At 46.4% G+C, this 24,182-nt stretch overlaps 1 protein-coding gene across 2 annotated transcripts in view; it reads right to left on the minus strand.

The window, feature by feature from the left end:
* Positions 1–24,182, minus strand: part of LOC117889604 (acetylcholine receptor subunit alpha-like) — a 40,301-nt gene that overhangs the window by 9,921 nt on the left and 6,198 nt on the right. For both annotated transcript variants that reach the window (XM_034794022.1, XM_034794021.1), the window contains exons 2-4: positions 10,796–11,090; positions 10,460–10,640; positions 6,566–6,681 (exon numbers count right to left, since the gene is read on the minus strand). In XM_034794022.1, the coding sequence (XP_034649913.1) occupies positions 6,566–6,681; positions 10,460–10,640; positions 10,796–11,090 (592 nt within the window). The remainder of the gene's footprint in view (positions 1–6,565; positions 6,682–10,459; positions 10,641–10,795; positions 11,091–24,182) is intronic.

The raw sequence follows: 24,182 nt of genomic DNA on the forward strand, positions 1-24,182 counted from the left end.
TGGGGTGTTGGGTTTCTCTTTTGCTTTGGCCATGTGGGGGGGCTGTGGGGCATGTGGAATCCGGGATTGAAGGCCAACATCTTGTGGGTTAGTTCTGATGGCTGCAGCAATAAAATATAATTTGCCAAGGCAATTCCGAAGTGCCAGTCACTCAAAAGCGAATTGGGAAAGAGCTACAGAAGAGGAAAGTAAGAGGATCCCGAATCTATAATCTATCAAGAATAAATTCCCTAAAAAAAAAACAAACCAAACACGAATCGAATTTCCCATCCGTAAACTCTCAATAAAAATGATTAATTTAATTATACAAAAGATAAGAGGCGATTGGGAATGCTAGCACAAAATGCACTTGAAAAATGTAACTGACATATGTGTACATACATATGTACATATATGTATGTACTATGTACATATGTATGTACATATGTACTCGCTTATCCCTGAGCTATATCAACTCCAGCACTCCTTGGGCCATGCCCGGCGGCCAGCAAAATGTAATATGGGATACAGATTAAGTCTGCTAAAGTGAGCTTTGGTCAACATGCCAGGAGTGTCCACGCGGTCTCCTCTTGGCTTATGCCCCTCCACACACACAGAGGGACGAACACTTTGCCCGAAAAAAACTTGAAAGACCCTTAAGACAGCATCGAAATATGTGGTGGGAGGTGGGAGGTGGGCGTGGAGAGGAGAGGAGGTTCGTTGTGGGCACTGCTGTACGTGTAAAGGTCTCTGCGTAATAAGCTCGGTGACGGCTTGGTTAGTTGGTTAGCAACAAAAACGGGGGGCAGCAGCCAAAAACATACAATAAATCATAAAATAGGCAGCAGCCGCAGCAAAAAAAGAAGAAAATAAAGCACGCACACATTGGATTGGAATGGAATGGAATGGAAATGACTAAATGGACACGCGTAGTCCACACCCACACAGCCACACACATCCACACACACAACGCTGCGTGTGTCTGGGCACGGCGCCGAGAGATGGCGCCACATAGAACGTGGCAAAACGAAGAGTGGGAGAAATAGAGAAAAGAGAAAAGAGAAAGGCAACAAAAAGTACCAGTCGGGACTAAACAAAACTTCAGTTTGATGTGACTTGAAGGCACAGGGGCTGTTCCTGCCCCTGCCCCTGCCCCTCCTAGACGTAGAATGTTGTGGCAACAATTCATCAATGCGCTGAGCCACACGCGGCGTGTGCGGCAATAAACGAGCCAAAAAAAAAACACCCCCCCAAAGAGAAAAAGTGAAAGGAAAATGCTTAAAGCCAACATAAGTTGAAAGGGAAAGCTGCACCCCCTCGACCCCTCGTCACTGCCCCTGGCCATGGCCCTGCCCCGTGGTGTGTGTGTTTTGGAAATGATTTTTACCCAAAAAGAACTGAATTTAAATCAAATTCTATTTTGATTTCTGCTATTTTTGTTGGGTGGGTCAAACAAAACAAAAATTAAGTGAAATTCCAGAGAAATTGAATGTGGGTTGGGGAGAAGGGAAAGTGACACATAGCGGGGCGCTGGGTGGAGACACACAAAACTGACCAAAAATGTTCAGCCCCCCGGAGGGATCCACGCGAGCAAGTGAAGCCCCTGATGATTGCTATTTGCTGTTTGCTGTTTGCTGCTGGAGTCGAAAGAACAAACGCATAAATACAGAACGATTGGCAACATAAAAAAAGAGAAAGAGAAGAGAAAGAGAAACCAAAGTTCGCCCATTACCACCTACTCCCAAAGGAGGCCAAAGGTCTCTCCATGCTTGATTGATTTCAACAACTTTTGCCCCCGATAGGTTCTCAAAATCCGTGCATAAGAAAAAATAGAAAGAAATCAGAGTAAGTAATAGAATTTTAATAACTAACATAAACACGCTTCGTTGCATGACTTGGAGAAGAGAGCAGAGCAGAAAAGAGAAGCGAAAGAACGCAGAGCACAGAAAAGAGAGCAGCGAGAAGAGAGAGCAGAGCGCAGAGCGGGCAGAGCGGGCAGAGAAGAGGCGAAGATGAAGCGAAGGAAATTAGTCTCCAAGGACGGGCACAGAGTGTGGCAATTGAGGTGTGACCGCAAAAGGCAGGAACAGGGCCGGGGACTTGGGGACTTGGGACTTGGGATTCTCTCTGTGGAAAGTTTGCTAATTATGATTTTAATCGATCTGTTGGGGTGGTTCATAAAAATATGGCATGCGGCAGAAGCTCGAGCTGGAGCTGGAGCTGGGGGCAGCCACAAACTCGACCAAAAATTGTGCCTGGTAATCAAGCAATCAAGCTGCAGTAAAAAATGGGAATGGAGGAGCAGCAGCAGCTGCTGGAAGATGGTAGAGATGGAATTTTGTATGTGCCTGGCGTTGATGCTTGATGCTCGGATGCTGTCCGACGCATTGGGGCAATTAGACGTAATACAGCCCCCCAGGGATGAGCTGTGGAATATGACAATAAAAGCGGCGAGGCAGCCACCAATAAGCAGATAAAGCAGATGATGATGAAGTCAAAACACACAGAGAGAGAGAGAGAGAGAGAGAGAGAGAGAGAAAAGCGGAATAAATCAGAATGAATGCTGGCTGTAAAACCATGAGGTTTTTATGTTGAAAAGAAAACGAAAAGCTTAAAGATTATCGAGTGGAAATTAATGCAATGAAGAGAAGCAGAGAGCAGAGAGCAAATAGAGGGGGGTGGGACAGAGCGGAGAAATTGCATTCCCCACAGCGAAAAGTTTTCAAGCAATTAAAGTGCAGTCCATCGACGAACTAACGAGAATGGAATGGAATGGGAATACTTTAAATTATGAGCTTAGTTTAGCTAAAGAAAACAAAGGCGAGCATCTACTACATAAAGCAAGTCAAAGTTGCATCAAGTTATTTAAGCAGAGAAATTTTAACTGGAGCAGAAGACGGCAGCGTGCGAAACGATCGAGGGCAGCGCAGTCGGCAGAGACGCGCAGCGTAAAAGCTTCGTGTGGCCTCGGCCTATGCATAGAACAGAGAACACAGAACTGCAGCCGCAGCGAACCGGCAGCGAAACATCTTCGCATTGGCCGCTGCGGCAGAGAAGCAAGTAACGTTTTTCGACTTCGAAACGATTTCGTTTCTGTTGTCTGTGCAAAACATTTGGCTACCTGCGTGCCGAACCCTGATCTAGCGCAAAGAGCAGGCAGGCACAGTGAAGTGTCAGAGTGTCATAAATCCTTAAACTTTAACCAAAATCTCAGCTGCTCATAGGACAAGGACTAAACTATAAAAGCAACACCTTGATTGTGTTATTAACATAAAGTCCGAAAAGTTATAAAAATAAAATAAAAGGTAGTAGACCCCTGGCAGTGCTTTCATTTGATGGCCGGCTGATTACAGACTTTTTGATTTCTTTGTTGCTCTCCATTGGCAGCTTTACAGTTACAGCTTTACTCTCTGTCTCTGTCTTGCTCTCCCTCTTGCTGTGTCTTGTTCGCTCTCTTTTGCTCCTCCTCTTGCTCTCCCTCTTGCTCTGTCTTGTTCGCTCTCTTTTGCTCTCTCTCCCTATGGCTGGTTGTCAATCAATGCCTGATTGTCTACCTGCTCCTTACCTGCTCCCCCGCCTGCACGTGCTGTGGCCTGCCACGCCTCTCATTCTGAGGGGCTCTGCCCTCCTAGACTGCCACCCGCCTCGCCTCGCCTTGGCACGCCATTCAGTTAATTTAACTGTCGATGCGCATTAAAACGGAATCTTGTTGGAGGCTGTACACAAGCTGCAGAAGCTGCGGGAGAAGGCGGGGCTGGGGAGCGATGCAGAGGTTGGGGTGGGGGTTGAGGTTGAGGTTGGAGGCTTCATGGGAAAATTGCTCTACGTGCTGTGAATTGTGTTGCAGCATTTTAGGAGCACAGCACCAAAAGCCTGCAGACAATAAAAGCTGTCAAGGGAGTAAGTCAAGAGGGGACAGGAGGATAAGCAGCAGGAGGAGAAAGTGGTTGTGGGGAGGGAGCGGGAGCGGGAGTGGGTTTAGTGGTGCGCCCAATGCCAGAGGCCGCTTTTGTGGGTGTGTCACGCACTTGTGGCATAATTTACTGCGAATACGATGCCAAATAAACCTTCGCACAAGCATACACACACACACACACATGCACATACACACACTCCACACTCCACCCACTTATGCCCACGTAACTGGCGCTGTCAACTTTTTAATTCCCGTCAATGACTTGAGCCTCGTTGCCAGTACTCATCATTCCTACATCTTACATATAATATTTTGCTGTTGTTGCTGCTTGTCGCCCAGTGTATTTCTGCGTCGTCATTGCCACTTGTCACGTCTCCGCTTTAGGGGGCTGTCACGAAGGGGGTCGGGCATGGTCGCCTGCTTAAGGTTGTCAGCCAAAGGACAACTGAATTAGGTGAGAGTTTGCCTTTGATAGGTTTTGATGCGATTGTTAGGTACACTAACTACATACATACATACATATGTATGTAACATTTATGTAGCATGCATGTAGAATACATTTTACATACATGTTAGTGAAATTAGACCCTCGATAACCATTCTGGAAACAGTCTTAGATCTGAGAGTTCACAAATAGAGCTGAAAGTTGATTTATTTGCCATTTCTTGGCTTCACGCGAAACTTCAGCATTGTTCAAGGCAACACTTGGACGCTTGCTACATTTCCTTTTATTTGCCAGTCTGCTCTATGCTCTCCCTCTCCCCCTCTCTATCTCTCTCCAACTCAGGTGAGCAGCTTATGGCTTTTCTGCTTCTGCTTCTGTTTCTGTTTCTGTTTCTGTTGTTGCTGTCGCTTGTCCTTCATATTGTCGTGGCGCTGGCGTGTGGAGGGGGCTGCACATACATAAATAACACTTTCATGACTTTCACGGGCAATCTTCGCTGCCCTTACCAGGCGCACACACACACACACACACACACATACACATACACTCTACACACGCGTGTATAAAATAAAAATAAAAATGGCTTTGGAGACGCAAGTCGCGACTTGTTTGTGGCTGCCACGCGTGCCAATGGCGACAACAAAAAGCAGCAAAAGCAGCAACGAGAAACCTAAGGAATCCTTGCGCTACCTTGACTTGGTCAACGATTCTCTGCTTGCTCTGAGAAATGTTTGTAATAAAACAGCAAACACCAGGAAAAGGGAAAGCGATAGAAAAGAAACCCCGAAGAAAATCAACAATTGAAGGAACAAAATCAGTGGCTGAACACAAAGCAAAAGCGAGTCCTGTCAATGGCAGCGGTTAATCGTGTGGAGAAAATGCAAGAAAAATTAAAGAGTATTCCAACCTACAAAATCTACGATTGATATTTTGTTATTGGGCAACTTTAAAACTCTTTCCTATAAGCTATGCTTCATGATCTGTTCGAAATTCGTTTTAGAATTGGGTTTAAAAAGTTCTTCAAGTAGAAGCCAAAGATGTCTACTTCACATGGAAAGTATTTGGGAATAATCTAAAGAGTTTTATTTAAAAGTTGATAGAAAATGTTTGGAGCATCTTCTCTGTGCCACCTCCATTGTCATGAACTAATTAATTAGTCTTCGCTGTCTGTCCTAAATCATCTTCTCTGCTCTGCTCTGTTGTCTACCCTCTTCGCTCTCACATATTCTCTCGCGTCTGCTGAGGCCCATTCAAATATCCTTAGAATAAGGCAAAAGTTTCTCTTTCTGTTCTTGTGTTGCCTTTTGTTTTTTTTGTTGTTTTGTTGTGTAGCTAAAGACATTAAATACGAGACCCTTTTGGGATGTCCTGCCCCCTCCCGGCTTTGATGTGTGCACACAAGCGTAGGTCCCCCCCCCTGTTATGTTGGGGATTGGCAATTAAAGAAGAGTCCCTGGAGGAGTCCCTCCCAGCCTTTTACTTTCACTTGAGGAACGAAAGTCACTCATACGCACTCGCATGCATCTATGTACAGTGAAGGAATAGACTAATACATAAGCAGAAACACACACACACACACACACACACATGCAGTGACACGCACACACACGTATGGCTGACCAGACAGCAGAAAAGAAGTAAAAGCAGCAACAGCCCCCAGCAGCATCAGTCACTTCCGCTTCCGCTGCTATGTATGCATTTATGTATGTAAATATGCATGTATTTATGTATTTACATCTACATATGTATGTAGAATTTATTTTTGGCAGCCTTTTCCTTGGCTCAAAGTTTTTTAATTTAAAAACTTTAACACTAAGGAAAAAAAATAAGCGAACGAGAGAGAGAGAGAGGGAGAGAGAGGGAGAGCTAAATAATGTAAATATGTAAATATGTATGTATGTATGGTAGGTATGTATTTTACATGTAAATATGTATGTAAAATGGGCGACACCCACGCACTCCCCCAGCTGATCATCATTATCCGCAGTCATAGCCTCTCTCTCTCTCTCTCTCTCTATCCAGGAGCAATTTGGTGCATCCTTGACCTGTGTGTGTGTGTGTGTGTGTGCACGAAATGACATCCTGCTAGATTTGTGTTTGTGTTTTGTGACAGCGTCCAAGGCGCGTCCAAAATGAAACTTTGCCAAAGGAGTTTCTGCCAAAAGTATTTTTCGGTGCATCTCTGGACGAGTGGGTGCTGCAACAGGGGGTCTTTTTCAACTTACCGCACTGCAGGAACTTCCAGTATATCCCACTCGACGGATGTATAGAATTCGGATAGATCCACGCCCACTTCAACAACGTTGGTGCCATTCAGTTCATCGATGTGACGCAGATCGACCTGCAAGTGCGACAGAGAGGGAGATATAGATAGCAGTCAATAAAATGCACTTGCAGAAAAATTGTACAGTCTAAGAGTGGGGAATATATTTTAATAACAAATTTCTTGTGCCCAAAATGCACCCAAAAAAAAAGGCACAAATTAGATGCAAATTCTTTGGCTTCCATTGATTTCTCTCAGTGTCGATTGGCAGTGATTAGACAATTACTGCGCCACTCCGAACTGGGAACATAATTGGACGGCAGACTCAGTACCTGGATCCTGTCTCTCTGGATCTGCGCTGTGCTGTGCTGTCGGGCTCTGGCCCTCTCCTGCCGATTCCGATTTGACTGTCAACGTCAGATGCACAAGTACCCAAACGGAACTCGCACCGAATTTACCTTCCAACGAAACATTTTTGGAAAAAAAGCAAAGGAGAAAGATGGAAATGGCCCAGCAGGAGGAGGAGCAGGAGTAGGAGCAGGAAGGCTGCAGTCAGGCACCATCGATACCAAAAAATGGACAAACATACCCAAGGCCGGCACTTCAATTTCAGCTCAGTTCAGCTTGGTTCAGTTTCAGTTTTGCTTAGTTCGGCACGAATGCAGCTGACAGGACATGGACAGGCGACAAGACACTACTGCAATTGGCATGCCACAAAAGGATAGCAGAGCACTGAAGACAGGAGCCAGGAGTCCACACAGCCAGAGAACCTGCAAGACCTGGTGCTGGCATCTGCTGCTGACTGCCAGCTGGGGGCAAGCATTCGTTGATCCCAATATCTGGCTGAGAGTATCGAGTTTTGGTTGGGGCAGCCAGCTGCTTAGATTCATTAAGTGGCAAAATAATCCCTGCCTCTAAGTGCACCCATGATTAACCCCAAAACTACACCCAACTTAGGGCTAAATTGTGGCTAAATAATAGACTCCAGGCTGCCTCTTTCCAGGCATTGCATTTCAGCCTTTGGCTCACTTTTGCATGCACATTTATAATTCCATCCTTTCTGCAAGTGAATTGTTGAATTTTCCCCAGAGCATTTTGTCTGCCAGTTTACGCCTCAACGATTTTCGATGGCCAAGGAGCAGACACCTGGCAGTGTGGCAGCATCCAGCCAGCCAGCCAGCCAGCCAGCTCAGGCAACGAGCATTGTTGCAAAAGCGTGAAATTTGAAAAGTGACGCTAATACGATTTCTTTCACCCACCTCACGGTCCCTCGCTCCCCCGCTCCCTCGCTCTCTCTGCACCTCTTTGCAGCTCTTCGCTTGTGCACCTTCCCTTGAAGCATGTTGGAGCATTTTGTGTGTGCAAAATCAAGTGTGAAAATTGAGCCTATGAACTCGTGCCTCTTGCCTCTTGCCTCTTTGTGCGCGTCTTTCCCGTCACTCCCCATACATCGCTTCTGCTGACTTTTGGATCATTGACACGAAATTAGGAAATCAACGTCGGCTGAGCATCAATGAATCAGACAGAGCCAGTGCGGCGGAACAGACAAGGCAAAAATCTCATAACAAGATGGGGCAAAAATAATCAGAGAGCGGAAGAGGCAAAGGATGTGGGCTGTGGGTTGTGCCAGGTGCCAGGTGCTCGGCGCTCGGCGCTCGGTGCTTGCTGCAACTGGAAGCTGCAACTGGAGCTGCTCAGGCGGAAATTGTGATTTTAAGTGGTTGCGGAAATTTCACTACAAGGATGCCTGCGACGATCTAATGAAATATTTCCGTTTTTTGTGCAAAATAGTAGTCAGGAGGAGGAGGAGGAGGAGGAGGAGGAGCAGCCCGCCCGCTGCCTGCTGCCTGCTGCCTTCTGACTGGCAGTCAGTCCATTCCTTTGGAGAGTTTATAAATAATTTGGCGCCTCTGAGCATTTAACTTTCTCCTCAAAAATTAGTCAAAAAGTGGACAAATGCATATGAATAAATAAATAAATAATTGCTCAAGCTCAGGCTCAAGCTCATCTGTTCCCTGTCCCTGCTCTAAAGTCAGACGATAATTGAACAATGCCAGAGCCATGCAGCACTTCGAGCTGCCAATCAATTGGAGACCCAAAGAGCGTGGCTTTAGCTCAGATTAACGAATTATATTACATTTCCACGCCTGCCTGGGGAGCTTGCAATTCTGTGGCTCATTTTGTGGCCATTTGTGTGTCAAGCACATGAAAATTTCAAACTTACAGCAAGCCGGACAAGCGGCTGACTCCTGACTGCCTTTCGCATTGGATACTTGCCAAGAACTAAACACATTAAATTTGGATACTTCGATGCCCTCAGGACTGGCCCTTGTACATGGCGTAGTTGCAGCAATTAAATTGTTAAATGAGAACCAAACTAGAGCCCAGGGGTAGCTAATTACTGTCTTACAAAGGTGCGAAGCAGTAGGAAGCACAGGGCAGGGAAACCCCAGCAAAAGGCTTACGAAATTACTCAAATTTCTCTGGAATTTCCTTCAAAGTTGGTGGCTCAAATGGAAGCCATGGACAAACAACCAGAGGCGGGTTTATGAGCCAAGTGTGTGCATGTGGTTAACCCCTTTCACCCTTTCACCCTTTCGTTCTATTTCTTTTCGTGGCTTTTGCTGAGAGAGCATCGTCTTTAAATCTCCACTAATGCTACTTCATTATTAGCTGCCCTTAGCTGTGGGCGTTAAGCCTCGCCGAGCCGCAGAACATGCCGCGCCGCGCCACACCATCCCATCCCATCCCATCCCATCCCATTCATCGAAGAACCCAGCAGTGGCTCCGGCTCTCCAGTCTCCATGCCCGCTCGGGTTGCAGTCTGTGGCGAATGCCAGTTGCAGAAATTTTACGAGGCCTCTCGCAACTGCTTGGCTGTCGCTTTGTCGCTTTGTCGCCGACATTTGGCCGGGCAGGTGTCAGGCGGCCTTATTGTCCTGTGTCGCTCGGTGTCCTCTGTCCTCAATCCTCTATCCTGTAGCCTGTAGCCTGTATCCTGTATTGGGTGTTCCTATTGCTGTTTGCTCTTTTGCCAAACCACTAGAGACATTTTTATGAAGCTTCCTGGGCGTTTGGGGTCTTCTGCTAACCAAATCTTTCGCCTTCTCTCTCTCTCGCTCTCCCTTTCAGCTTGCCACTACTCGAATCTGCATCTGGCTGTCCTGCTTCCCTCTCTCTCTCTCTCTCTCTCTCTCTCTCTCTCTCTCTCTGTGTGTGTGTTTCGGTGTGTGCTTTGTGGTCATAAAACGTGAGAAATTCTATGCCTGGGAACCCAAAAGGAATTATGAGCGCATTTCGGTTTATGACCACTAAAACCAGGCTCAGACCTGGCCACCAGCCTAGGTGAAGCAATTTGTAAATGTGTAAATGAGACAGCGGGAGATAAACATTTCTAGGATGCGGTTGTAACCAAGGCTGTCCTTTGTGTTCTACTTAACGACAACCCTGTGGCACACTCTACATACATACATATGACATACATTTGCACTGCTTTGCCGTGTAGTTGGTAATTTTACTTGGATATTGGCAACAAATTTATAAACCAATTACCCAAAGGTCTAACCACAAATAGTCCTGCCAACTGATTTAAAGACTTTTACAATTGCATTTCCAATATGTATTTACATATGTACACATGTATATGCAGATGTATGTATACATACATATGCATGTAGATAACCATTCGATTTTCTGATGTATTTTATGCATTTTACATTTATTCTGCTCAGAATTTAGTTGCCAGAGATTGGCTATAGAAAATTAAGTAATGAAATGATTCGCTTTACTCTGGCTTACGTTCTAGACTGAAAGCCACTTACAGACCTCCATTGGGGAGTTGGAGGCTAACACTCACCTGAAAACCGTCGTAGGTCCAGCTGCCAAACTTCATGACGCAGGTTTGCTCATCGAACGGAAAGTACTCAACATCAATCTCGCAGGAGCTCTTGTAAATGGCTGGCGGACGCCACTCCACACGTCCCGTGTAGTTTAGAGTGGCTTTGGTGGCCAGCGTCACCTCGAAATTGCCGTCGGCGCTGTGAAGCAGTGCAGAGTAGAGCACAAAGCGGAAAGCGGAAAGGAGAAAGAAGAATGAACCCAAACGAGCAGTAGATGTATTCAATTAGAAGGGTTTGTACGTGTGTGTGTGTGTGGTTGAGCTGACAGCTGCCCTGCGGGAACGAGTACTCACTTGTTGTAGAGCACAATGTCCGGTCGCCAGATGTGATCGGAGGGCACGTGCAGCATTTCGACGCCGCCGTACTCCTTTGGCTCCCATTTGAGTTTGTAATCGTACCAGGACTGCTCCACCCACAGATTGGTGGTCATGATTTGGTTCTTCAGATTGACATCAATCAGTTGCGACAGCTTCAGCTTGATGCGAACGGTGAGAGCGTCCGTTACATTTACCACCGGCCGGACAAGTTTGTTGTAATTGCTCAGCAAATCGTCGTACAATCGTTTGGCATCCGGATTCGCTGTGCTGCCTGTGAAAAATATCCAATAAATAAACACAAAAAGAGAGAGAGAATAAATATTAGCAATGCTGGGTATTTGTGCACATCACAGTCATGGTGCACAGAGCACAAATGCACAATTAAATGTATAAAGAAGCACACACAAACGCAGAATGCAATTGTCGATTCATTTCCTAGTGGGTAGATCGCGGGCAATGAAGCTTTTTCTACCTGCAGAGCCCGCGGGTCTGAATTCCCAGTGTGCAAGCGAGAGAGCGCGATCGAAAGAGAGCTTCGGAGCAGGTAGCAGCAGCGCGCTGAGCTGAGCTGAGCACGAGCTTTAGCTGGAGAGCCCAAGAAAAGTGCACGAACGAAGAATCCGGGATAGAGAGACGAAAGAACGGCCGCTGCACCGATCGTTGCGCCTTGGTTCGCTCCTCTCTTTCTTGCTGTTTAGTTTGTTTATTCTGTTAGTTGCTGTGTTAAGGGCACGGACTCTGTTGCGGCTTTTAATTTCATTACCGTCTAACCAGCCAGCTAATATACTCGCACCATTGTATCACTGTGGGCCTGCCGCTCACGACGACATTATGTAGGTATTTGTACATATATATTCTCACATTATGGTCATTGTTCGGTATCGTCTCATCTCCCCGAAACCGCCAAAGTCAATTAATGTGCGGCACATTAAATTAATGATATACGCTGATAACGGATAAACATGCAGAATATGCTTGACCAGGCCGTGCCGTGCCGTTCCGTTCCACGCCCTCCATCCATCCATTCATCCATTCAGACATCGCCCACCACAACCCTCCCCCTCCCACGCCATTAACATTGTCTGGCTAATCTGACTGTCGAATGGGTCGCTCTGCTAATTAGCTTTTCGCTTTTGCTTTTGTGGGGGGGGAATGGCGTGGCGGCTGCTGTTGGGGATCTTTTGGCTTTCACTTTCGCTGCGGTTGCCAAAACAGAAAAAAGAGAAACGAGAGAAGAAAGATGGGAATTCTTTTAATTGATTTATTTTCCCCCTGTCTGGGCATAATTTGTATTGCTCGCTGTGGGGTTGCTCTTTCTTTTATTCCCTTTCCATCTCGTAACTATTTTAATGCGCTTAGGACTTAGGCGACAAGCATTTTTATTGCTCGCATCGCATCCTTTGGCATTGGATCGGATCGACTGTGGGCCACATCAGCCATCCGGTTTCTATGTAATAATGATAAGCTGATTAGCGCAAGCTTCGCATAATGACATTGGCGACATTTTACAGCTGCCTCACTGATGATGATGATGTCGCTCCCCATACCCATACCCCCACCCCCAAACTCATCCGCAGACCTGCTCGCTCGCTCCTCCTGCTGCTGAAAGCCCTCGGCTCCCGCAGGCGAGGATGCCAATCAAGCTGGCTTCTGGCTCTTACCGTTCCGCTTTGCACAACTCTCGGCTCGGCTTGGTTTTGCATGCCAACCCGTAGAGCCGGAAAGCTAGCTGAGAGAGAGAGAGAGGCAGAAGCAGAGGCAGAGGCAGAGACAGCAGCAGAGGCAGAAGCAGCAGCAGAAGAGAAAGAGAGCGAGAGCGTGAGAGCGGGAGTGCGGGAGAGTAGCAGCAACAATAGAGCGAACGCTTGACTGAGCTTTTGTCCCACCCGCCGCCTGGCTGAATCCTGTCGCTATTTCTTCCCCCCTCCCCTCTCCCTCTCACTGTCCACCCCTGTGGCCTGTCCTGCCCCGTCGTCATAGCCTTTTTGCCCAATGCTCTTTGGTGTTGCTGTCGCTGGCATTGACGGCGCATTAACTCATTTCCTGCATCATTAAGGGGCACCTGCAATTTTCGCACATTTACGCCACAGACGTGTCCAGGATATAAGAGGCCCCCCATGCTCCATTTACATCCATTCCGGGCAGGACAGAGACAGTGCCTGCCAGCGATAGGGACTCTGAAAGGGCCAAGGCAATTTGAATAGAGATTGACTACAGGTCACAATTAATTGCTGACCATTGAGATGGATCTATGCACATACCTCCAGGCAGAGATGCTAAGCGAATTGAGTGTGTCTGCTGACTGACACCTCAATGGCTACTGCCGAAGGTTCCCCTCGCAATAAATCAAAAATCAATCGAATCAATTTTCTTTTAACATTTATAGCAGCTAAAAGAGCGGTAAAAATCCTTAGAGCACATGCAACTCGCTTCCACTTGCACTTTCTCTTTGCGTTTCATTTGAAAATCGCTTCGAAAATCGCTGTTGATAAGCTCCCATCTGTCCCAAGTGCCAGGCTCCCTGCCATGCCTACCTTCAGCCCAAGCAAGGGCTGCCATAGTCAGAGCGTCACAGCTGCGGTGCTTACTTCTGGCCAACATTTGGCGGTTGCTCGGAAACATCTTAAGCGAACCTTGAGGCCGGTGGCAGAGAGTAATTTGAGCAGCACATGGCCACTGCCACGAACAGCGACCAGGCCGAAGACTCAGCCCAACTCAGTCCATTTGCCATTTACACTTTCACTTCCATTGCCACCGCCATTTGCCATTTGCCATCGCCATCGCCATTGCCATTGCCATCTCCTGCTCATTCATTTGGCAAGGTGTGCGTTTTTGGAGACGACTTGTATGTGTGTTTGTGTGTGTTACACATATGTTCACATGTCTATGGCTTTGTATTGTTGCTCGCGTGGGAATCGTTAAGTTAAACGGACCTTTGCGACGACCGCTTTTCGCCTCCGCTCCACTCCACGCCACCGCCTTCTAGCGGCCTGTCATATGCGGCGTATGCCGTACATTGCCTAATCATAGCTATGTGTGTGTGTGTGTGTGTGTGTGTGTGTTTTTTTTTTTTTTTATTTCCTTCATTTATTCTCTGAATTTTCTTACTTTACTACTACGTTCTTACACTAGCGGGTATATAATATGATGCGGGAAGTATTGGGAGTGGGCGCCCCACGCGCGCGGTACTGCCGCAAAGCATTGCTTCGCGCGCTGTGTGTGTGTGTGTGTGTGTGGGTGTGTGTGTGTTGGTGTTAATCGACTGACTGTTTGCCCCCTGTGCTCGTGTGTGACAATCACATTAAGGTAACTAAAAAAAGGCATTTTATGATTGCTTTGCGTGTCGCTCCTCCTCCACTCGCTACTCCTCCGCCACTCGCTCTCGCTTCTCCACTCGCTCTCGCTTCTCCACTCACTCGCTTGTCGTCCCCATTCTTGTAAATGTTTTTATTGTGTGCATTATGACATTTTTGCGCAGGAGAATACTTTAAGAGCAGAAATAAATAATGAAAAGTTGAAATCCTTCCTCAAATTAGTCCCTGGTGTCCTGATGGACATTCCAATTAAATTTCCATTTGACCTGACCAACCCCCCCGTGCAGCCTCGTCTCGAACTACCCATTTGAAAGTTTTGAATTGTAATTAAAGCATTTTGCATCAATTTTTGTGATTGTCCCACAAAGCACAAACAATTTCCTCCTTGTCCTGCCTTCACTTGGAACCACTCGCATTCTCTCGTTCCCTGTCATTCTCTCTCTATCTTTCCGTATGATGTGCATGAAGTGTGCAGAAATTCAGGTTTGTCCCCTCCGACCACGCTCCAGTTGCAGTTCCAGTTCCAGTTGCAGTTGCAGTTGTCGTGTCCGACTCCTAAACCATTATGTGCTCCTCTTCCGGCTTTGTTCTGTTGGTCTGTTGCTCCCAGCCCTGTCCACATCCATAAAGAGTACGCACATTGCGGCTTTCTGCCTGTGCCACCGGATCCTTGTGCGCAGTCCATGAACTTCTGATTAGTTTAGCCTTGCAGCATGGAGAAGCATTTGTCCCAGCGGCGACAATATTAATGAATATACACACAGGCCCCCCCCCCCGTCCACACACACAAACACACACTCCTGGTACAGTTCGTTTCGCGACTTTAAGCCGGAGTTGGGGCGAAAACTTCAACGAACTCGAAGGCAGAAATAGTTTTCCATGAAAAATAAAACAAAAACTGATTCATTATTTAATGCGTAAGAAAACAAATAGCAAATAATACTTGCAGCTGCCTTTTAAATAATTTTCAATGAAGTTTTTGGCCACCAAAGAGGAGAGTGAGTCTGCCTGCAGTCGATCCTTTTGCCACTTTTCCTGCCAATTAAATGGTGCAAAAAGAAAAGCTAAAACATTCACCAGCTGTCCTTTATGTTTTTTCTATTTTTTGCTGGCCCCAATTAGCGCATTATGCGGCTGAAACGCACTGTACATTGTACGTACGGGATTACGTATACGATGCGTTGGCAAGTCTTCTCTCTCTCCCGCCCCTCTAATTATCCCGTGCTACGCGATGCCTTTAATTAGTCAACGCCACTGGTGGCTGTGGCTGTGGGTGTGGGTGTGGCTGCCGCCTTTTGTTGAAGGATGTTAACGAATGGCACTTGATGAGTGACTCACACGATGGATGCTGCCACGGAGCTTAACATTTTCACAAGCAAATATTTATGGGAAAGGAATGAATCCTCCTCCACCTACACCTCCACCTCCACCTCCGCTTCAACTTCAACTTCTTTTTCGCTTTTGCATTTTTCTTTTCCACTTTCCTTGGCAACTTTTTCTTGCTGCTGCTGCTGCTGCTGCTGTTGGTTCCCTTTTTTTCCGCAGGTTTCTAGCTCTTTTTTTCTACAATTTCTTTTCTGCTTTCTTTTTTTTTTTGCTTACTCAACTGCAAAAAGGAGAATGCAATTTTTGTGTAAACAACGCCATAAATTCCAATGGAACTAAACAACAGAAAACGTTGGCATTGGCAGACAAGGCCGAACAGGTTCGGAATAACAGAATGAAAGAGACGGGGGACAGGCAGAGGGAGAGGGAGAGGGAGTGGCGCTGCAGCAAAAGAAAAACCATTGAAAATTATCCGCAAAATGTTGCGTCCACTTTGCTTATTGTTTTGGAGTCCGCGCACAAAACATTTACACCCAATTATTTCGAATGAATGTGAATGATCCGCGCAGGAGTGCAAAAAGGGGCAAAGGCAATCAAACTTTTGCTGCAGCCAAATGCAGCAGCAGTCGTGGGGCATGAATAATAAAACACTGAATGGCCAATGTGGCGGGCACTTTCGACAAAATGGGTGACAAAATGGGCGTGGGACAGGGCAGGAACAGCACAGGACTTGCCCCCGAGGAGGAGCTGGAGGATTGTCCCCCCTCCAAGCTCACGGCTGTGGCTGCCACATACATTGGGCAGCACAAACACGTTCCTCTGAGCGTTCCCCGAGACGAGAAACAACAAAGAAAACAACCAATTGGCAAGGGAAATACGCAGCGAGAGGGAGTTGGAAATGAGCAGGTGAAACGCTAGGGGGGGTAGGGGGTGTGCAGGGCGGGTTACTGACTGGCTGTGCAAATATAAAATGAATCATTTTGTCAGCCCCTCCAAGAGATGCCCCTGCAAAAAACTGAGAGAGCAAAAATCAAGCGAAAACGCTGACCCAAACCTGCCCCAAGTGTGCCTGTGATGTATGTGTGTGTGTGTGTGTGTGTGCTTGCATGTGAATGTCCTTTAATGTTACTCAATCAAGAGTTCTCATTAGCAGCACTTTAAGGTCCCTTTCGTTCCTTAAAATTGTTTTAAAAATTGGTTGAAAAATTGCTTGGAAACTCTACGAAAGTTCTTTAAAAAATGTTTAGTATTCCTTGAAAATATTCCTTCCAATAATTCTCTGAAAAACTCTTTAAGCATTCGTTAAACAATTCTTAAAACATTCTTGGAAAGCTTCCTCGGGAACTCTTTAAATATTTGAGGCATTCTTTCAAAAATTGCTGGAGAAATTCTTTGAAAAATTCCAGAGGAATTTCTGGAAAAATTCTTTGCAAAACTCGTGGACAAGTTCTTGGAAAAATTCCTAGAAAAATGCTCGAATTACTCTTGAAACATCTTTAAAAATGTTTTATAAAAATGTCTCTAGATTCTGCCGCTCTAAATTGAAATTTTAGTGTTGCTAAACTTTGAGTAAATTTTGAAATTTGCTTCAAAATAAAAGTCAAAATATTCGGCTCGGCTGTGGCATGGAATATGCACGCAGATGCGAGTATGACCAATTACGTGGCACATCAAATGCAAACGAATGCAATCATTCACTAGCTGACAGCCGTGTGCCAGTTTACCAGTTATCAGGGAGCACCCTACCCCAACCCCAACCTCATGCCAGTCATCGGTCCATCTCCTGCTCATATCCTGGACCCAGCCTCAGCCTCAGCCTCAGCGTCAACGTCAGCGTCAGCGTCAGCCTCCTCCTGTCAGCCGTAAATGCTCTTCGTGCCCGTAGCTTAAATGGCAATATTTTTGCCAAGTGTCAGGCGATGCCCCATCAACTATGCCCCCACCTCTCCCGTATCGCAGCAATTTTTTGTCTGTAGGTGTTGCAACCTGATGAATTGAGCGTAGAGCACGTGCATGATCCCCATCATCATTTTTTATGGCCATGCGTCAAAAAAAAAATACCAGGAAATGTGCGCCAGTCCCTCCGTTGCCATTGCCTCACTCCCCGTCCATTTTTTGATCGAAATTCGGCCAGGCTAACGCTGCTCAGAACCCAAAGGGAGAGAGGGAGAGGGAGAGGGAGAGGGAGAGAGAGAGTGCCAGTGCTGGGATTTCTTTCTGTGTGTGTGTGTGTTAATGTAAGAAACTCGAACGCGGAAAGGCGGAGAGGCGGAAGTGGGAAATGTCGAAGACACGCAACCCCAACCCCAACCCCAACCAGGAATAGTTAACGCATTTCTAACGAGCAAAGCTGCAAAAATATATGCATACAAATGTACCCATACATATGTACATTTACAACTACATATACATCTACATCTACATAGAGTTAAGTATGTATTAAAGCAGCAACATTTCGCTCAACTTTCTTTATTGGCGCAAATTTTGTTTTGTGCTATTAAAAAATACTTTTGGCCTTGATTTTGATGTGGCAGAAGCCTTAAAAATATTTCTACAAATCAATTATAAATTATAAATGAATAAATTACCGAATAAATAAAGTTAAATAAATTTAATCAAGCTATGAGCTATAATTAATTGAAATATTTGTATATTTTATGTTTAACTTTGCAGCTGCCAGGATGGGAAATTTGTATGCCGAAATGCCCATCGTCGTTCATTCATGTGTCAAATAATAAATGACTTTCCAATTCACTAGCTCAGCGGTGATTACAGCAGACAAGGGAAAGCAAAGGAATAATATAAACAATTTGCATTGATGGATTTGTCAAACAATAAAAAAAAACGGCAGTTTTGTGGCCTAATTGCATTTTTTTTTTTATTAATTTGAATTAACAAATTTTTGTTGCACTTCTTTCTAGATTTTAAATTTACAATTTGAAACTTTTTCATTTTTATTTATGGCTTTTATCGGCAGGCTATAATTTCTGAGCAACTCGAATTTTGTGAGAGTTCTGAAAGAAATTCATTCGAAGATTATTTCTCTGATTTGTTCTGCCATTCTGAGGTCCATGAGGCGCGCTCCCTGCTGAGAGTTCGAGCTCTATTTTTGGGTGGCGTGAGTGCTCGCACATGACAACGTAATCAAGCTGCCTCGCTGCTGACAAGATAAAACACGCACACACACGCACACACACGCACACACACGCTGACAGACGCAGCAAGCGGAAGCGGAAGTGCAGCCATTGACAAAAGCCGCGGCAGCAGCAGCAGCCAAAAAGATGACGACGCTGATGATGATGATGATGCTGATGCTGATGGCCCTGCATGTGTGTGTTTCTCTGCTACAAATCTAATATCGGAAAATGTTAAAAAAGCTTTGAGCAGAGCAGTGCGCCGCCATGCCCCCAGGCCCCAGGCCCCCAGGCCCCCATGTCAATGTCAAGTGAATGAATGAAAGAGCGGGGCGGGGTGGGGTGGTGTGTGTGGGGTGCTGGCAGATTGGCAATAAATTGAAATGCGCGACCATAAAATCACTTAATTGAGAATTCGTGTTCGCTCTTACTCGTCCCCGCGCTCTCTCCTGGCCATTGCCTTTCCCGTTTCCACTCCATCTTCTCCAAACGGGAAGCGGCCCATTTGCACACTCACTCGCCTGCTCCTCTGCCCGTCTGCTCTTCAGTCAGTTTGTAATTGCATTGAAACGCATCCCCCAGAGTGTGTGCCTCCCTCCATCGCGCTTGTCACTCATCGCCTTCATGGCCTCCCGTGCGTGCGTCCATTTATTGGTGTAGCTTTTGCCAGTTACTTGCCACATGATTATGGCAAATTGATTTGTTTGCCGCGCACTTTGTGGCTTCTAAATGCCAACACACGCAGAGGCAGAAGGCAGCCAGAGACACAGACAAAAAACGGAAGGCAAAGGCAAAATTGGCGCCTAACGAGCTTGCGACGAGCAGGTGAAATGTCATTAGATTGTGGCCGCGATTACATTTGAGGCATTTCCATTGAGTTAGGGGGGAAGTCTCCGCTTCCAGGCTCCACCAACACCTTGCAAGCTCTATCAAAAAACAAAGCAAGTTGTTGCCATCGATTTTAGTCATGCAATTTTTAGCATGAATTTGTTTCATGCTTTTTTTTGCGTTGCTTTTTGTGCACATTTTTCCGTGTTTTTTGTTGTTGTTTGCTGGTGTCTAAATAAAGCCAGCCAGCGTATTCGTTTCCACTCCGATATCAGGCTGCTTAAGCTCTCTGCAGACATTTCAGTTGCAAAGCTTGACAGTTTCGGCTGACAAGCAACAGAAAAAAGAAAGAAAGGAAGAAAAAAAAAGCGTGCACCTTGCAGCGAATAAAAGCGCAAGGATGGGGGAGTGCAGGTGCAGATGCAGTGGCAGCGACAAGTTTGAAAGCCGTAAAATGCGATGCGTCACAGAGCTGAAGATTGAACTGCACACACACACACACACACACATATCGCGTGGCAGCAGCAGCTCTCAAGTGCAGCTGGCAACAAATTTGAACAGAACTCAGCCAGCAGCACCAGCAGCTGGGATACTGACTCCGGGCAAAAAAAAAGAAAGGTTCGCGCTTTGATAAACAAATACAAATGGTGGAAGGTGAAGCTGGTAGCGTTAGACCCCGACAATCCAGTGCAGCAGCGCCCAGAAATGAGTTCGAGGAGTGAGGATTGCAGCTCGGTGTCTGAGGCAGATAGAAGCAACTGTTAACTGGTTTATCTGGTTGCCGGTTGCTGGTTACTCCCTGCTCTCTGGCAGACAAATGCAACTGTCAACCGTTCAGGTGTGCGCCAATGAGATGCAAATTGTATCGCTGGAAAAGGGTGTACTTTCAGCCAGGAACAGCCAGAGTGCGCACAATAATCCTGCAGTTATGTGCAACCCTTTGTCGCAACTGTACCTGCTCGTTCGTTCCGCTTGTTCGAATTTATTAAACAACGATCAGTTGGATGTGCTCGTGAGAGGTGCGAGGTGCGAGCGGCGAGAAACCACTTAACTGAAACTGGAAACTGGAAACTGACCAACGCCCCAAGCCCAAAACATCAAGCAAACAGTAATCTCACTTACCAAGCACAAACCAACTAACACCGGCAGCAACCAAGCCACCCTCCCCAGGCACAACCCAAGCCCCGAGCCCCGAGCCACCCCCCAAGGCACTGCCAAGCATCCACCACTTTAACCTCAGCTCAAGCCTCAACTGATGCCCCGCCGCTAGCATTGACATGGACACGGGACTGTGGACGGCAGACAGCGGACAGCGGACTGCAGACACCTTGCTGCGATGTGGTGCTGCTGCTGCTGCTGCTGCGGCTGCGATGTGTAGTGTATGCCGTGACACGGGGCGGGGCGTTGGCCTGTGTGTGTGTGTGTGTGTGTGTGAGTGGCGTGCTTATGAGTTCATGAAATGCTCTTTGAATATGCATGAGGCCCTAAGGAGCGTTGAGTGCTGCTACGGCTACAGCTTCTGCAGCAGCAAAAGCAGTTGGGATTTTGGTCTGGTCTGGTCTGGTCGGGTCGGGTCTGGTCTGGCGCTGATTTTGGCCTCGGCCCCGTAAAAGTAGGCAACACTTTTTCCGCACTGCTTTCTGCACTGCTTTTCAGCAGCTTAGAACCCGCAACCCGCTCTGCACCCCTCCAGCAAGACATGCAATGTTGGAATGAAATTAAATTAGAGAAGTTGCCAGAGCGTTGGGTGGGGGGGAATTATGGGAAATATTTAAGGCAAACTGCTCTTTATGGGGTGGGAATGAGAGATGGCAAAGATGGTAAGGCAGAAGGGACGGGGAATGTGCACTCTGGAAAGTTTCTTTTGCTGAAGTGAATAAACTTAAAATAAGCTAGTCGGATCCCAATGACCGCAGCACCCCAAGTGGGGAAATCTTTCATCTCTCAACGAAACTTTTGGGACAAAATTCAGCTGCGGCCATTTCAATTCATTTTCTGTTTTATATTTCCAAGGATAGAGCTGTGGGGGCGGGCGTGGGGCAAAAGGTTAATGCAACAAAAGGTAACTTGCAGCACAGACACTGCATGTGGCAGCCGCCATAAGTGAGTGCCACGGGGATTACACAAATTTATGCACATTTCTGTGTGTGTGTATGTGTGTGTGTGTGTGTGTGTGTATTAATGCATGTAAATGTATGAAAAATGCATGACTTGACTGAAAGACAGTATCATGAAGTCAGCCCAGAGGGAGAACTGTGCAAAGGGGGCAGACACTGAAGGGTGCATTACAGCGCTCTCCGTTTTCGTCGTTGCTTGCATCTACTTTGGCAATGTCTTGATATGGTTATGAGTGCCATTGATATGCTTATGCTGCCATATTGCTGCACAAATGATGAGGATAACGGCACAGACAACCGCAAATTGCTTTCCATATTACAGATTTCTATGCTTCGATTATGCTTCCACGATCTCGAAACAGTTGCTGCAAAATCAGCCCAAAGGCAGGCGACAGCAGCCACGAGCTTTGCATTTTTCTTTCAACCTTTCAAGGGTCTCTGCCGGTGTGTGTGTGTGTGTGTGTGTGTGTGGCATAAGTAAATAAATAACTAAGAAGGAAACTCAAACTTGAAGATAAATGCAATTTTCAGTTGCAGCCGGAAGCAGCAAGCAAAAAACAAACCGTAACCCGAAACCCCGAAAATAATAACACACAGAAAAAAAAAAACAGAAATCCAAGTAGAAATGATGGCAAAAAAGAAGGAGAGGCAGAAGCAGGAGAAGAAACAGTTAGCTGCAGGGGTGGGGTGGGGTGGGGTGGGGACCATTTCCGTTGGAGTCAGTGTTTCGACTTGTTTCTCGCTTTCGCAGACTCGTTTTTTGTTGTATTTGTTGCGGTTTTGCCTTGCCTTCGTTTTCATTTTTCCTTTCGCTGAAACTCCTTTGTCCGTAGCCTTAACAATTTTGCAAGTGGCCCCCCCTCTCTCCCGCTCATTTGGCAATCTGACCAACATTAATGTTTGCCACGACAGCAACAGAGTAGCAGGACACAAAGTAGAAGAAGAAAAAGTCGAAGGAGAAGTAGAAGGAGCTGGAGCAAGGGAGTGCAAAAAATGAATGCAACTGCAACAGCAACAGAAACAGAAACAACGACAACAACTTAATTTATCAAAACGCTCTCCCGACGCCACCACAGCTGTATACATATAAGTCTGTATATAAATTTCTGCCCGCATTTGACTGTCCCAAGCCAAAGAGCCAACTAACCTAATTTGCGTCCAAATTGCCGCTCCCACTTGAAGTGGCAGCAAGAAGTAAATGTGCACACAAGCTCGCAGTAAATACTTTGACAGAAGAGGAGATATCAAATTAGTTTTCGAAAGCACCAGAAGAAAGATAACTTGCAAGCTTTTAACTGACGCTGCCTCTCGCTCGCGCACACTAAAGCTGAAACGAAACATTCTTGATCGACGGGAGAGCTTTCAGCGCAGCCAAGCACAGCACTTTGGCGCACTTGCACTGAGTGCAGTGTGTTTGTTTTTGTTCGGCTCCGCTTTTACCTGCGCTTGCAGCTAGTGTGTTCGCTTGCTCTCTTAGGCCTCAAAACTACGCTCTCTTGATTGCTCGCTCTTCTGCCCTGGCGACGGCGGCCACTTCGAGCTTCTGTCTTGATCGCTGTGAGCCTCTCTCTTCTGCTCAAATTCGCGTTGCGCATCGAGTCGCTCTCTCTCTGCAATGTGGAGGGCTATATGCCGTTTGCCGTTTGCCGAAAAGCCTTACGCAACTGCAAGACAGGGAGGCGATTATTTGTAACAACTTTTCAATTACTTTTCTTGATGGGTTACGTCTTGAGCAGACTACCACTGGCACTGATATGCATTATGTGCCATGGGCACCTACACATCCTCGTATTGTCACATGTCCTGGTTGCACAACTCTTCCATATGTTAATCTTCTGCATGAGTGAATGGTGGAATAAAACGGAACGGAGCACAAACATCAGTTTGCAGCAGTGAAGGAACGTTCCAGCTGCTGTGCAGAGTGAGAGCTTTTATTGGTGCCAGCTCCCAGGGGATGAACAGGCTTTGGCTTTGAATTCTTGAAGGTGCACTTTAAATATTCCACATGATATTTATTGTATGTTCTCGACATAAATTACGATTATTTACTGTTCCCAACAAAAGTGTAATAAATTGCATATCGCTGCATCCTTTGCATCTTTCTGCCACATTTGGCCATCATTTACAACCAAAATCGAGTAACGAAATGCCACAATGTAAGCCTCATCAGCCGGGACTTTGGCATCAATCAAACACCAGAAATGTGCACACAAACACAAAATATCTATTAAATGAGCATTTCCCCCGCTCCCCATCAATTTATAATCAGAAATTTGTCAACACATTTCTGTGATTTTGCATTTTGCAGTCTTTGTGCAGTCCGTAACCATGCGCCCTTGCAAACCCTCCCTGCACTCGATGCATTCTCATTTGTGTAATTACATTTGGAGCATTTCGCAAAACAACAATTAGCGACGCGTTCGCGGATGCGGACACAGACACAGACACGGACGCGACTCGTTTACAGAATGCCATCAAAACTTTCATGTCGCAGCAGAGATAGGAGGCGAGGCAGGCAGGCAGCAGGCAGCAGCCAGAGCAAAAGGCAACATCATCAATCATGCATTTGAAAAGTTTATTAAGGCCCACACACACTAGCACACCAGCACACCAGCACACACAGTGGGTACGGGGGAGCAAAGGG

This window comes from Drosophila subobscura, chromosome A (genome assembly GCF_008121235.1).
Source record: "Drosophila subobscura isolate 14011-0131.10 chromosome A, UCBerk_Dsub_1.0, whole genome shotgun sequence".
NCBI classification, from domain to species: domain Eukaryota; kingdom Metazoa; phylum Arthropoda; class Insecta; order Diptera; family Drosophilidae; genus Drosophila; species Drosophila subobscura.